The sequence below is a fragment of the Euwallacea fornicatus genome, chromosome 35, assembly GCF_040115645.1.
Source record: "Euwallacea fornicatus isolate EFF26 chromosome 35, ASM4011564v1, whole genome shotgun sequence".
NCBI classification, from domain to species: domain Eukaryota; kingdom Metazoa; phylum Arthropoda; class Insecta; order Coleoptera; family Curculionidae; genus Euwallacea; species Euwallacea fornicatus.
Genome location: NC_089575.1, coordinates 2,342,953 through 2,355,815, shown reverse-complemented (window position 1 = coordinate 2,355,815; position 12,863 = coordinate 2,342,953). Strand labels below are relative to the sequence as shown.

At 36.8% G+C, this 12,863-nt stretch overlaps 1 protein-coding gene across 1 annotated transcript in view; it reads right to left on the bottom strand.

Annotated features, from left to right (window-relative positions):
- Positions 1-8,869: 8,869 nt before the first annotated feature.
- LOC136348840 (homeobox protein SIX3-like) overlaps positions 8,870-12,863 on the bottom strand; it is a 29,814-nt gene continuing 25,820 nt past the window's right edge. The window contains exons 2-4 of the mRNA XM_066299995.1: positions 11,523-11,777; positions 10,560-10,752; positions 8,870-10,495 (exon numbers count right to left, since the gene is read on the bottom strand). Of these exons, the coding sequence (XP_066156092.1) occupies positions 10,178-10,495; positions 10,560-10,752; positions 11,523-11,777 (766 nt within the window). The 3' untranslated portion in view covers positions 8,870-10,177. The remainder of the gene's footprint in view (positions 10,496-10,559; positions 10,753-11,522; positions 11,778-12,863) is intronic.

Here is a 12,863-nt window from a genome sequence, read left to right as displayed (position 1 = left end):
GCCTTATTGTTTCTATGTCGCAATTAAACACTTTTCGATGCCGTAGAAATATAATGCCCGGGGGCATTAAGAATGCATCAGATAAGCCGCTTTAGAACGTACGCATGTCTGCCCCATCAAAATTATTCCTACACCCCGTGTCAAATGCTCTAAAGGCAAAGTGAGATCTCTGCGGATTATGTGAACCATTGATGCATTTAATACCTCTCTCCGCAGTATAAATTCTGTTTTTGTTGTGGCGTGTTAAAAGCCTCTTATATACGGGGGCCGCACAAAATTTTACCGGGAATACGTGGTGTGAGGGGGAGAAAGAACCTTGTTTAGTAAACGAATGTATCATAAATGACGGCGCCTTTAAATGGAATTTTCGTGCGCCGCTGTTTCCCAATCAATCATGCTGCAAATTTCGGCATTTCAATTAACATACAGGGTGTCTTTAGCTGAGTGCTCGACATAAGTATTTAGGAAACCACGAAATCTAGAAAATCACAGTTTGTTGTGCAGCTATTTGAAGCGTCCAAAATCTATCAATTACAAATATTTTAAAATTGGGAGAAGTATCAGAAATTGATAACAACTTTGTTATTTAAGTGGATATAGTGTATAAACAATTTCTTTTATGATTGCATGTTGATTTTCAGGCCAACTATATATCGGGTGTCCAGACAAAACCCGGACATAGGATATTAACGTGGAAAATCATTTTTTGCGCCTCCACGCATTGTCTGATTGAAAAACTTTTACATGAAGGTCATAGTACACTCAAAACTTTACTCAAGAGCATTCCACAATTTTTTCAATATTCCGAAATTTTCTTTTTTGAACATTTGCTTTATGACCAATTCCTAGCTTTTTTTTTTCATATTTTATCACCAAGTGAGTTTGTTCTACAGCCATGTTTTTTAAGCAATTAAAATGACAAATTTCAGTACTTATGCACAGTGATTGGTCCTGCCTAATTTCGTTGGTGTAAAATGTCTATTTTTAGTATTATATATTTTTTAAATATTCCTTTTCTCAAATACAGGTTTCTATAGTGTCTTATACCATCAAATGCAGTATTCCTGTGCCTATGTGTCTTAACCGGTAAAATCATACGTATCGATATTTATAAAGCGTATGTGGGGGATTAGTGACCCCGAATTTTGTTGCTCTAAAATGTTAATTTTGGGTAACAGCATTTTTTCAAAAATTCTATTACCTACTTATTTTTTGGATGTTAGTATATTTTTTTAAATGATCAAATAGAACATTGGTACGTCAACGTTTCTTAACAAATCAAAACACATATATCAGCATTCACAGATCATATAAAGATAATTGTTTAAGTAGAATTATAGTGGTGCAGAAAGTCTATTTTTGACCTCACGGTTTTCCGAAATTTTCCTTTTTGGATATTCTCCTCAAGTATAATTTTTTGAGTCTTCGAATGCATGAGAACATTCGATGACTGTTTCCTAATCAATCAAGTCGCTAATTTCAGCCTTTTTAACCTGTATTTATAGAACTCTTCACACCGAAACTCGTTGTCATAAAACATCTAATTTCTGCATTAGAATGTCGAGAAATTTCATTTTTACAAATCTTGTTATGTGTAAATTTTCCAGTCCTCAAATGTTAATCGATCCCTACGCCAATGTTTCTCAACAAATGAAGTGAGCAGTTTCAGTATTTTACAAACTACATTGGGAAGTGCATATTTTTACTATTATAATTTTCCCCAATTTTCTCAGAAAAATTTTATTTAACGGGTCAATATTACTTTTAACATAAATTTTCAATTAATTTATGATCCTGGACTACTTCCGGAAAAACTAGACAGGGTACACTACTTGAGCCCCTCAACAAACTACTTACTTGTAGTTTTGGGGGGCGTTTTTGTGTTTGGCTCTTGCAAGATGGCATTCCAGCTTATTACCTTAGATACGTAATTATTTAGTTATTGAATTTGAATTTTCCACATACGGAGCTTGGTTGGGAGAGCAAATGTCTGTGGTCACCGCGAAGTTTCGATTTAAACTCATTTGATTTTTTGTTGTTTTTTTTTTAAGTTATTAGTATATAAATCCATATATAATAGAGAGAGGCGTTATATTTAAGAAAGCGTAAATACGGTCAGAAATCCTGTTTAATGTGCGACAAAATTTTTGTTTAAGACCGGATAGGCGAAGAGCGTAAAATATCTCGAAAACCGTTAGGTATACGAGCTGTTTCACCGAATCCCTTTAATGTAAAATGATTAAACGTATCAAAAGTCGTAGAGATATTCATGTTATCGGTGCTAATGAAAAAGTTAGATCAATTTTTTTGTCACGGGAAGGCACAGGTGGTACCACCTATAGCTAGGAACAGAGACACCAAATGAATTCCTCTTATCTAAAACCTCCTAAGAGCAATTTCTAGACTGTAAATTAAGAAACGAAAGAAAACCAGCAATTTCTATATGAGGCAAGCTTGGATGAATCTATAGTACTCAATCATACTCATTTGCATCGTTATTTCGGTGGCAATCCGTATGAGCCATTTTTAGGGGCTGTTCACACTAGCGGACGTTGGTGCAGTAAATCTATCTCGGGTACAACAATTATTGGAAGTTTCCTTTTACCGAAACAGCCAGTTTGAGGATTTCTCTAATTTTATGCGATTCTTCTGTCTTGTTTTATTGGTGTTCCCATCTAATTTTCAACTCAACCCAAACCACCAGTCTAACCGGAAGACTGTCGGTCTGTTGGCTTTCTGAGAAACCTCCAGACAAGGAAACAAAGAGCTATCTCTCCGGTTCTTCCGGCTAGTCTATGCCATTATCCCTATTCATCCCTGAGGTGCGAACACTAGCCCTAATCCGTTCACCGTATTAAAAGGGATTAGTACGGGACATTGGCTACACACAATCAGTGTTTACCTAAGCCCCGATACGTCGATAAACTGAATAAGTACAAGAAGAGATACTAACTGAGGGCTTTTTAACACAGCCGCTGTTTGTGTGGCTCAGTGGTGGAGGGTGAGGGAATTTTCCAGGGGAAAAACAAACATATTATCACACGATAGGATCTAAATCATCAAAACCCTATATTATACGCCAATGTGTATAGTATGTGTTTGTTCACGCGAATCATAAAAATGTACATATTTTTCAATCAAAAAATCCATACAACAACGAGCTTCTATAAATCTATTATTCATTGGGCTGACTTTCCACAACAAAGGAATGAGGTAAACACGTATTCACCCCACTTGTGGGGATATTGCGGTTAACTGGGCGGAATGATTAAAACAGGGAAGGCATGCGTGGGGGGGATATTAAATTACGATTATTATTCCATTCATTCCTTATTGTTTAAGCCAGAGTTGACCTTCAAAGTTCGGACAATAACAGTGTCAACTGATGGCTTAATTGCGGTCTTCGGAACGCTCCCTCGTATCTTTTTATGGTAAAAATGCCCCAGTCTGGGGGATTAAAAACCCAAACACGAGGCAGAGGTGAGAACAGGAACTTCGTTTTGTTGCCCCTGATGGTTTGTGCAGTGGGGGATTAGAGATTACGTTTGATGGGACTTCTCGTAAAGTTTTGACAACCTTCTTAATTTCAGACGTTTACATGTGAATTCCACACCAACAAATTATATACACTCTGCATGAAAAATCCGGCAATCCTGAAATATCTCGAAAAATATACTATTTATTAAAAAACACCTTATATAAAAATTGAAGGAGTTAAAAAGTTCTACCGACCTGCAGCATTCAGAAATATACGAGGTGCGTAAGTGGCAAAATACAAAGTGCCAGTGAATGGAAATGATGTTTTTTTTTCTTATGGAATGGCAAAAATTTTATGATATTTTACGAATCACCCTCTCATTCTAAATACATTTCATATAATATATCTTATTGCTAATCTGGCGGCTTAGCAGCTATTCTAGAACTAAAACAAAAAAAAGAAAAAGAAGGGCTCTTATGTAGGTGAACTTATTTTTATTGAAGAAAGTGCTTAAAATGTGTCGCCTGAACGGCTTGACACTGAGATATGTTAAAATAGAATTTCTTAATAGCATATCCTAGCATTCCAACAGTAATAAGACGGCATTCGTCGTTAAAAGTGTATTAGAAAATGTCATAGAAACTTTGCCTTTCTATAAGAAAAAACATAATTTCAATTTACTGCTACTTTGCGACGCACCTTGTATATTTCGAATGCCGCCCAATTGTAGAATTTTTAAACCCCTTCAATTTTCATGTAAGCTATTTTTTAATAAATTGTATACTTTTCGAGATATTTTAGCGTTGTCGAACTTTTCGTACACAGTACATATATATATATATGAGGAAATTCTGCATAATGCTGTTGGAATTGCACGTATGTCTAAAGCCCCGAAGGCAAAAACACGTCGTAATGCCTTTTAATCTTTTTGTGAAAAATCAACAAAACCGCAATGTGTGCATGAGTAACTGGACCATAATGGAAACGGGTGTCTCTAGTCAGAAAAGCCTGCCCTAAATCGATACACTACAGGCATAGGCGTTGCATCTCGTTTTTAGCTTATACTGACGGGTAAAATTGCTACTTTGATTCGATTACTTCAAGGAATATATCGTCAATGAAGACAACTTCATCCCTTCATTACGAGGGTAGTTGTTGACACCACGAAAACATCGGTCTGCTATGTGCAGATCCTAAGGGCTTCTACAATTTTCAGAAGCAGAATATGAACGTCGAGTGATAGAAAGGAAATAAAGTTTATCTCGACAGGCTATGTGGATTGTGCGAGAGTATTTTTTTTATTCCCGCAAATACACTTCAAATTTATATAATTTCAGTCCTTCTGTGTAAAGAGGCGCATTTTTCATTGTTATAATAATTTTGCATTGAGGTCGGATGGCGTTAAATCTTAGAATCTCAGAAAGAAGTGTCTTCTTTATGAAGAAAAATTTTCAAGCGAATGCATGAGGTGCTAGCGTCATGGCAAAGTGAAGAATAAGGTGTTTCCCTAAAGAAGCTTCGCACATTTGAAAGTTTAAAAATCTGCAACTTTTAACAAATATATATTTTATTGATCAACAATTTATGTTGAGTTTTAGCCATTTTTTTTTTAAGGAGAAAATCCAAAATTATAGTAAGACAAGGGAAAGCTATACTATATAGTTAGAAGTATAAGGAACTTAAATAAAACAGTTTCCTAGGTCTATATGCTCAAAAATCTGTCGTTTCCAAAAGAGAAATTTTATTGAAATACAATTTAAATTGAATTTTAGCTAAAACTAACTTTTTTATATTGAAACATTATCCGACTAATTCATGACATGGAGGAGCAATAAAAAAAACTGAGGATAAAGAGGTTGAATAATGCAGATTTCTAGCTCTATAAATTCGAAAATCTGTAATTTCCAGCGGAAGTTATTGAGCTCCAATTTCTTGTGAATTTTAGCTAAAAATATCTTTTTTATGATTTTCTAGTAGTTTAATGAGAAGGCGGAGCTGTAAGAGAAAAAACTATATGATGCTCAATAGAAAATTAAATTAGTTCTCTGGGACACTAAAAATTGTAAATTTGTAATTTCCAAAGAACTTGCGCTCTTAAACTTCACTTTTTGATGAATTTTAGCAAAATCTGCGTTCTTTAGTCGAAGAAATTCTATAAGAAATGCCAGACTCTTCCTGTAACGACTTAACTCCATTACTACTGGATAATTCCATGAAACTCGTCTACTCCTTTATTGTTCTCTAATTCATTTAATTACATTTATCATCATTGTCTCTTTTCACTCTTCATCAGTGCAGTTGAATGCCTAATTTCCGAAATAATTGTTGTCGAATCGAAATCATTTTTATTGGCTCTAATTAGTCCCTTTTAGTAACTCACTTATGTAAACCCATAACGTCGTCTGGAGCCATGTTTAAATGCACATGATACGGTTAATGGTTTTAAATAAACTAATTCGCCAATTAGTTTTAATTGCTGGGTATTGGTTTAATTAGTCCGGTCACTATAATACCTTTATGTGGTTGGTCTGTAAATTTACTAAACGAATGCCAAGGAAAAATGTATTAAATTATGGGAAATCGAGTGAAGGGCGGCAACGTGGTTTTTTAAATAGTTTGACAGTGACAGTTTTACTCGAGCAAATAGCGGCAGCCATTGTGGTTTGACAAAAGAGCAACGCTCTATTACCCTTCGCTTGTTTCTGCGCTGGATCGTTGTACTAACGTAAAAAAAATATGTGCCATTAGCACTTTGTCGTTGTCGATTCTTCAAGTCAGCCATGTCAGTTTAATAAAAGAGCAACGCCCTGTTGCCTCTTACTCGTTTTCGTGGATTCGTGTACTTGACAGAGCCCCAATAAGGGTTCAATTAAATATCACTTAGTATAGTTGCAAATGCCGATTCATGACGGGGGTTGTAATTAGTATCCCCATCACCTTTGAAAGTGTACGTTTCGTTTAATGCGCCTTGACAGGCACAACATTCTCGAAATAAAACTGGAGTTATTAAAAGCGAGTTCCCTATCGAGACAGGATCTGCCAATAATACCGGCCACACCTGGCGCCGCCACAACAGCTGTATATTTTCAGTAAAAATGTTTTTGTAAGTAAATGTATTTTATCTGGCGTGTTTATCTAACACCTCAGACCACTTTAAATCCACAACAGCCCGTGTATAACAGGTTTGCTGTCTGCCTATATGCCTTGATGGCTCGAATTCCGGAATAAATCAATTAAGCTCCCCACGGGTCTGTTAACACTCTTGTTCTACTTAGTTATAGGAGAAAATCCCTCAATAACAAACCAGGGCAAAGAAAATGGCAACGCGGCGTTGAGCTTTTGCTTTCCAATGTTTGACAAATCCAAACCTCAATTTTGACAAGCGGTGTTGCCGTATATACTTTACTCCGCAGCATCTAATTAGCACTTGGTACAATATTGGCATTTAAGAGTGGGAGATTGTGGTGTATCACAGATCATAAATTAGCCCCGACTCGGCACAAATGGGACAAAAGAGGCCACGATAATAAACAGGGGCGTGACGTAGTCAACAAACGGAGCCAATCGGAGTGCTTTTCTAGCGCCCAATGAAACTGATACCCCCGTTGGCCTCGGTTGGCTCGCGACGGCCGCAGAGCCGGCTGATTTAGCAGAAATTGCAGGAAATTTAAACTTTTCGGTGGAAACGAGGCTTTAACTTAGCGCCAGAATTGTCTTTTTTGTACTTGAAACTAACTTAACTAAACTAAAAAGAAAAACACTCAGGCTGCTGAGTTCTAGGCCAGCAGGAATTAATTTTACACAAACTGAAATTTAATGTTTTTCGTTATGAACATGGCTTTAGTGTAGAGTCAAACTTGTCATAGTAGTCGCAATTCGCCTCGCCCTTGGTTATAGGAAGATTCGTTTCAGACAGTTTTTGCCTGATTGAAAACGTAATTGAGAATATTGGAGATCTTCAATTTTGATTAATCTTCAGAAAGTTGGGTCTGGCAACGTCGCGATTAGCATTTATTTTTATATTGTCATATTTAGATTTACGCCGTTATCGCGGGATCGCCAAATGTATTAAAAACTTCAAGTTTAATCAATTTTTCTAAATTATTTTTAGATCTGCCATTTTTGATTTTTACATATATAGAACATAAAATAACCAAACTATCGATTTATCTAAATTAAATCACTTTTTTGCGAATCAAAACTGGCAATTTTTCGTTGCTGCAAATCTAAAAAAAAACCATAATGATAAGGAGTTATATGTCAGTATGAATGATAATCTTTATTTTTCGTAAACTTTAGAAATGAAAAAATATACAGGGTATTCGAATTTGGATTGTTAATTTCTAAATTAAAAAAAAATAAATTTTTTTTTTTTAATGACCAAAATGCGTATCTGATAGTATCGCTACATATTTTGTTGAATCGCAAAAACATATAAAGATGTTCATGAGTATAAGGACATATATACGTGAAAATTTTTCATGTTTGTAGTTTTCAAAAATGTAAAAAAGTATTGGGTGGTTCTGTTAGGAAATTATACTTTTGACATGTCTAAAATGAATTGAAAATTGAAAATTTCCAAAAATGCCGGAATTTCTAATTTTGCTGATCTTTATCTTAAAAACAGAGATTGGTAAGACTCGGGATATAGACTTGTTTTTAAATAAAATCTTGTATATTACCCCTGTATAATAATACAAAATTTGAATAATAGAATAGGTAGGTTTATACAGGAGCAGAAGATTTAAATTTCGATCGAGGATTCGATGAGGGAATTCTCAAATTACCATTGCCAGATGCCAAATGTTATCACAATTGCTGTTGTTTATCCAACGTTGCCAGACTCACTAAAAAAATTGTAAATTTAGCCACTTTTCGCTTACATCTAAATAATTGTGCCAATACTCTATTTTAGAGCCATTTAAAAAACCTTCAGGAAATTCTTACCGTGGGAGATATTGCAAGTAAAAACTTACAATTAGTACCAAGAACTTACCTGCTAAACATACCTACATATTTAGTCAACTTATTTATATGGCATTCGAACAGAGATCGTTGCCCGATTTGCCTAGAAATCCTGTCCTCTGTTAGACAATTTAGATACATAATTCATATTCTAAACAACCAAATATGTATCACTTATTTCCATTAATATATTATTTGCAATTCAGTAGTTGACATTAATAGATTCCCGACCATATGTTAGCCACAGGTTTCGTAAGAGACACATATTTCTTCATTTAAAGACATCCCAGTGAGGCATAGCAAACAGAGATGAAGTGAGAAGTGAGTGCGATTTGTTTGCCGATTATATGAATATAATGCTGGACGCGGACGGATTTCTGTGTATTATGAGAAATAAAACAAAGTTTTCAATTAGTTTCTAATTTTTATGTATATTATATACGTGTTGAGATATAAATAATAATATCGTCGTCGTTTAGAATTAATTATGTAAAATAACATTCTACGGGAAATAAATACAATATATGCACTCTAACCGCTTTTAGCCACCATCAGGGAAACGAATAATAGGGGTAATACAAGGTGCTTACTAAAAAAACCCTTTAAGAGAGAAAAATTTAATAAATATATACCTGAAAAACAGCAAAGCAGACGTGCCGACATTGTGGTAGATCCAATCCACGCGTATGGTTAGGGCCTCAACGCGGCTCCAGACAGAACGCGTCGCCTTAAATCGCGACTTGAAATTCCGCGCTGAACTACGCATCACGGCGCAGGGTGGCGCTGACTAGCGCAAAACGTTTTAAAGAAAAATTTGATTTTACGGTTTTGCGTCGGTTAGCGCGCGCTCGCGCACTGTATTTTAATTCAAACCAACGATCACTCAACTGGACACCGTACAGATAACGTACCTATTTACAACTTTGCCCGAAACAAACGTAAACAATTCTTTTTTGTGTACCGACACTTGCGGGATCGCTTTTTCTGTAGTTGCAGTATCGCACAATTTGGCACACTTCAGCGCAGATTTCCGTTCAAATCCAACGCGCCGCGTTGCGCAAAACAGATTTTAACAGTACGGAGCAGCGCAACGCGATCGGTCTGGAGCTTCCTCAACTGCCAAGCATTGCACAGCACTGCTCAATTGCCAGTTTTTGTTTCCTTCAACTCCTAAATTATGATTGAAAATGATTTTGCGGTTGTTTTAGCGAACACCCTGTATAATTGGGCCTTTTATAGGACAGGTGTGATTATTGATATACCTCTAACACTTTCATCACATGTTTTATCATAATATTAGCCTATACAAATGACGTAATAAAAACGCAAACAAAATTTTGCCTCTTAGCCCGATTGCACAAGGCTTAGCGATGTTTGATTTAAGCTCGATTCACTTGAACCTTGCCATAAGTCCCATGACCTTAAGGACAAACATAACTTAAGCCTTGCTGATAATTGGACCTAACAGGTTTTGTGACTAGTCAAAACTTATTATGAATTTCATAAACTTTTGAGTGTTTAGATTAATATAAGCACTAAGCATTTCAACTGTATTACTGTAGGTATTTATGTACAATTAGTTAAGAAAGCAAATGAGTATATATGTACAGAATATTGCAACTTTTTGAGGTACAAATCGATTTCTAAAAGAGGATTTTTTCATCAAAGAAAACTCTCTTTTCAAAACGGGACAACCTCTTCTCACACAGCACCCTCCCACTCCGAAACTTGATATCACGTCAATCTGGGAGGAGAATAAGGCCTGTGTAACACCGGACCGTTACTTTGAGTATTCTGCGGGGCAATCCTCACTATTCCCGGATGATGGTTCATTAAATGAGGTGCCCCCAACATCCGATTTCCATGGGAACTAATCTGCACCCTCAACGGCGACGTCACTTGAGGAGTCAGTCTCAACGGAAGAGGAGTCTCGATTTTCAAGCTTTCCGAGTGAGGAGGGGGCCTCAATCCGCTTAAATTCATCGGAGGAGGTGAGTGGTCAAGCGACGTCTGCGGAGGCGACCTGTCCAATCTCACCGGACTGTGATTGTCCTGGAACGAGAAAATTAAATTGAATCCAGACTGAATTAGGTAATTTCCTAGGTAAAACACTCACCCTGACTTCCGAGCCGTAGTCGTTGTTTGAGTCGACATCGATCGGGCTCTCGTTGGCCGAGAGCCTCAAATTTATGGCATCGGCGTAGTTGGACGATCCAGAGTCGACGGTCATCGGGGGCGATTCGGAATCCAGCTTGGAGTTTGTACGATCCAGCCGGAAATTTGGAGGTGTGGGCGACTGCCGCTCCAGTCTGGAAAAGGGAATTTAATCGGTTCAGAGGTGGATAGAGCTTTGTTTTCGAAGCGGAACTATCCAAGGAAGCTGGAATTGAATTAGGTTCGGTTTTGCAATCAAAGGTTAAGCTCTGGATACAGGGCAATCCAGTGGATTAGGTTGGGATTGAGTCCCAAATAAATAACTAACGCTTATTGATACTCTCAGCGTCGATTAAAATAAATGAATTTTCTCATTTATACTCGTGTAGGTACAAAGATTTATGATTTAACACAATTCAAGTGCGTATGATCAGGTATTTCCACTTATATTAACCCAGTTCTCTTCGTTTTTGTTTTGGGCAAGGAAACTTAGATTAGTCGGTATACACCCATGGTTTTCGCCATATATTAAAGATGTTCTTCAAAGAGTATCTCCGAAATTGGTGACTCGATTTTCGGCGTTTCAGGGAAATCCAAATCTATTTTATTCCGTGAGTACAGGGCGCATCTCAAATATTTATTAATTTTCGGAATAATTTAAGCCAGATTTTAAAATATCAACTTCTCTACCAAACGGAACCTTCCGATTACCACGCCTATGGCTTTTGTTTATGTGAATATCACTTCACCTTTGAAAACGTGAAAATAATGCTTGAAACGTTTTGAACATAGAATTTTTCAACTATGTGACCCAGTACGCAAAGGTCCAAAAAAGGTCATATTTCGATGCCACACAACACTATAATAATTATAAATATACCGTAATTATTGACAAAATAATTAGAACCGTTTTGTAGCCATTTACCTGTAATTGGGTGACGCGTGACTAGTCCCAAACCGAAACTGCGCAGGCATGGGCCCAGGAGAATGAGGCCCGAACCTGAATGAGGTTATGGGGTTGGGGCTCGAAGGTCCTAATCTTAAAGGGCCGGGAGAGCTTACGGGAGAGTGAGCACCCAAAGAGATGTCCGAGTCACTGTCTGAGGGCACTGGGCTCAAAGCGGCCCTGCGATCACCTCCATGATGGGCTAATTGGGCTGCTAGTTGTTGCTGTTGCATTCTGGAACAATATAATGATATTGTTGGTAATTTATGGAAAAGCATGGGGGATTATAGATGACAAGGGTTGTATCTCTTAGTTTATACAGAGAACCTTTATAATCTTTTGGTTAAGGAATAAAGAGGGAGAGACCACAATAATGGCCATTATAAAGCTTAGGATTAAGAGGACGTGAAAGGTAGATGATGCTGGGAAATTTGTCAAAAACACCAAAGGTACATGTGCAAATGAGGTGTGCGGTGACTTAAAGGGTTTATGGTTAGTATAACTTGCTTTAAAAATGGTCATTCAATAAACGCATACATGTGCGAAAACTCTTTCAATGCCTTACTGCAATCGTCCACCTAAAATAACACTCTTTTGTTTAGTATCTCAGACGAAAATATTATCATTGGGCGATTGTTCTACGTAAGCTGACATTTTCCCAAACATCAGAATGACGGGAGCGGTATTTTGTTTTTGTTCGTATCTAACCTTAAGATGCCTGGCTGAGCCAGGAAAAGTTGACATTGGCAGTGAGGAATGGTGTCAATTTTAAATCTTAATGGTCAAAATTGCTATATTAGTTTTTCATTTCACCAAAATAAGTTGCGCTGCTCAAATTCTCATTTAAAATCGTTATGTTATTCTAAAAACAGTTCAAAATGGAATTAATGTCTAAGAAGGGCTTATTAGTGGCATTTAGGTTGAACCCCGTTGCGAGGGGTGGTTTGTTGATATTCGTCCTACAGCCTATAGGAATTACCTTTAAAACCCCCTAATTCTAAGACTGCACGGTATTCGGCACCGTTAGCACCGTAAGACCCTCAGTTTGCAGATGTCTCATGATTTCGGTTACTTTATGTTTTCAGGTAATATTTTAGTCAGCATTTTTTGTTCAATCAGCTTGCAAAAATGTTATGTATTTATTCAGTATATTTTTCAGGACTTCAATTCACTTTTTCTTATGAAACTGCTATCTATTTCAACAGTATCTCTCTTCCCATTAACACCATATCAATTTCTTATAAGCAATTAAACCTCAGCCTTCCTAATCTCCTATATGTAAATTCAGACACTTTATAGGTATCATTATAGGAAGGAGTC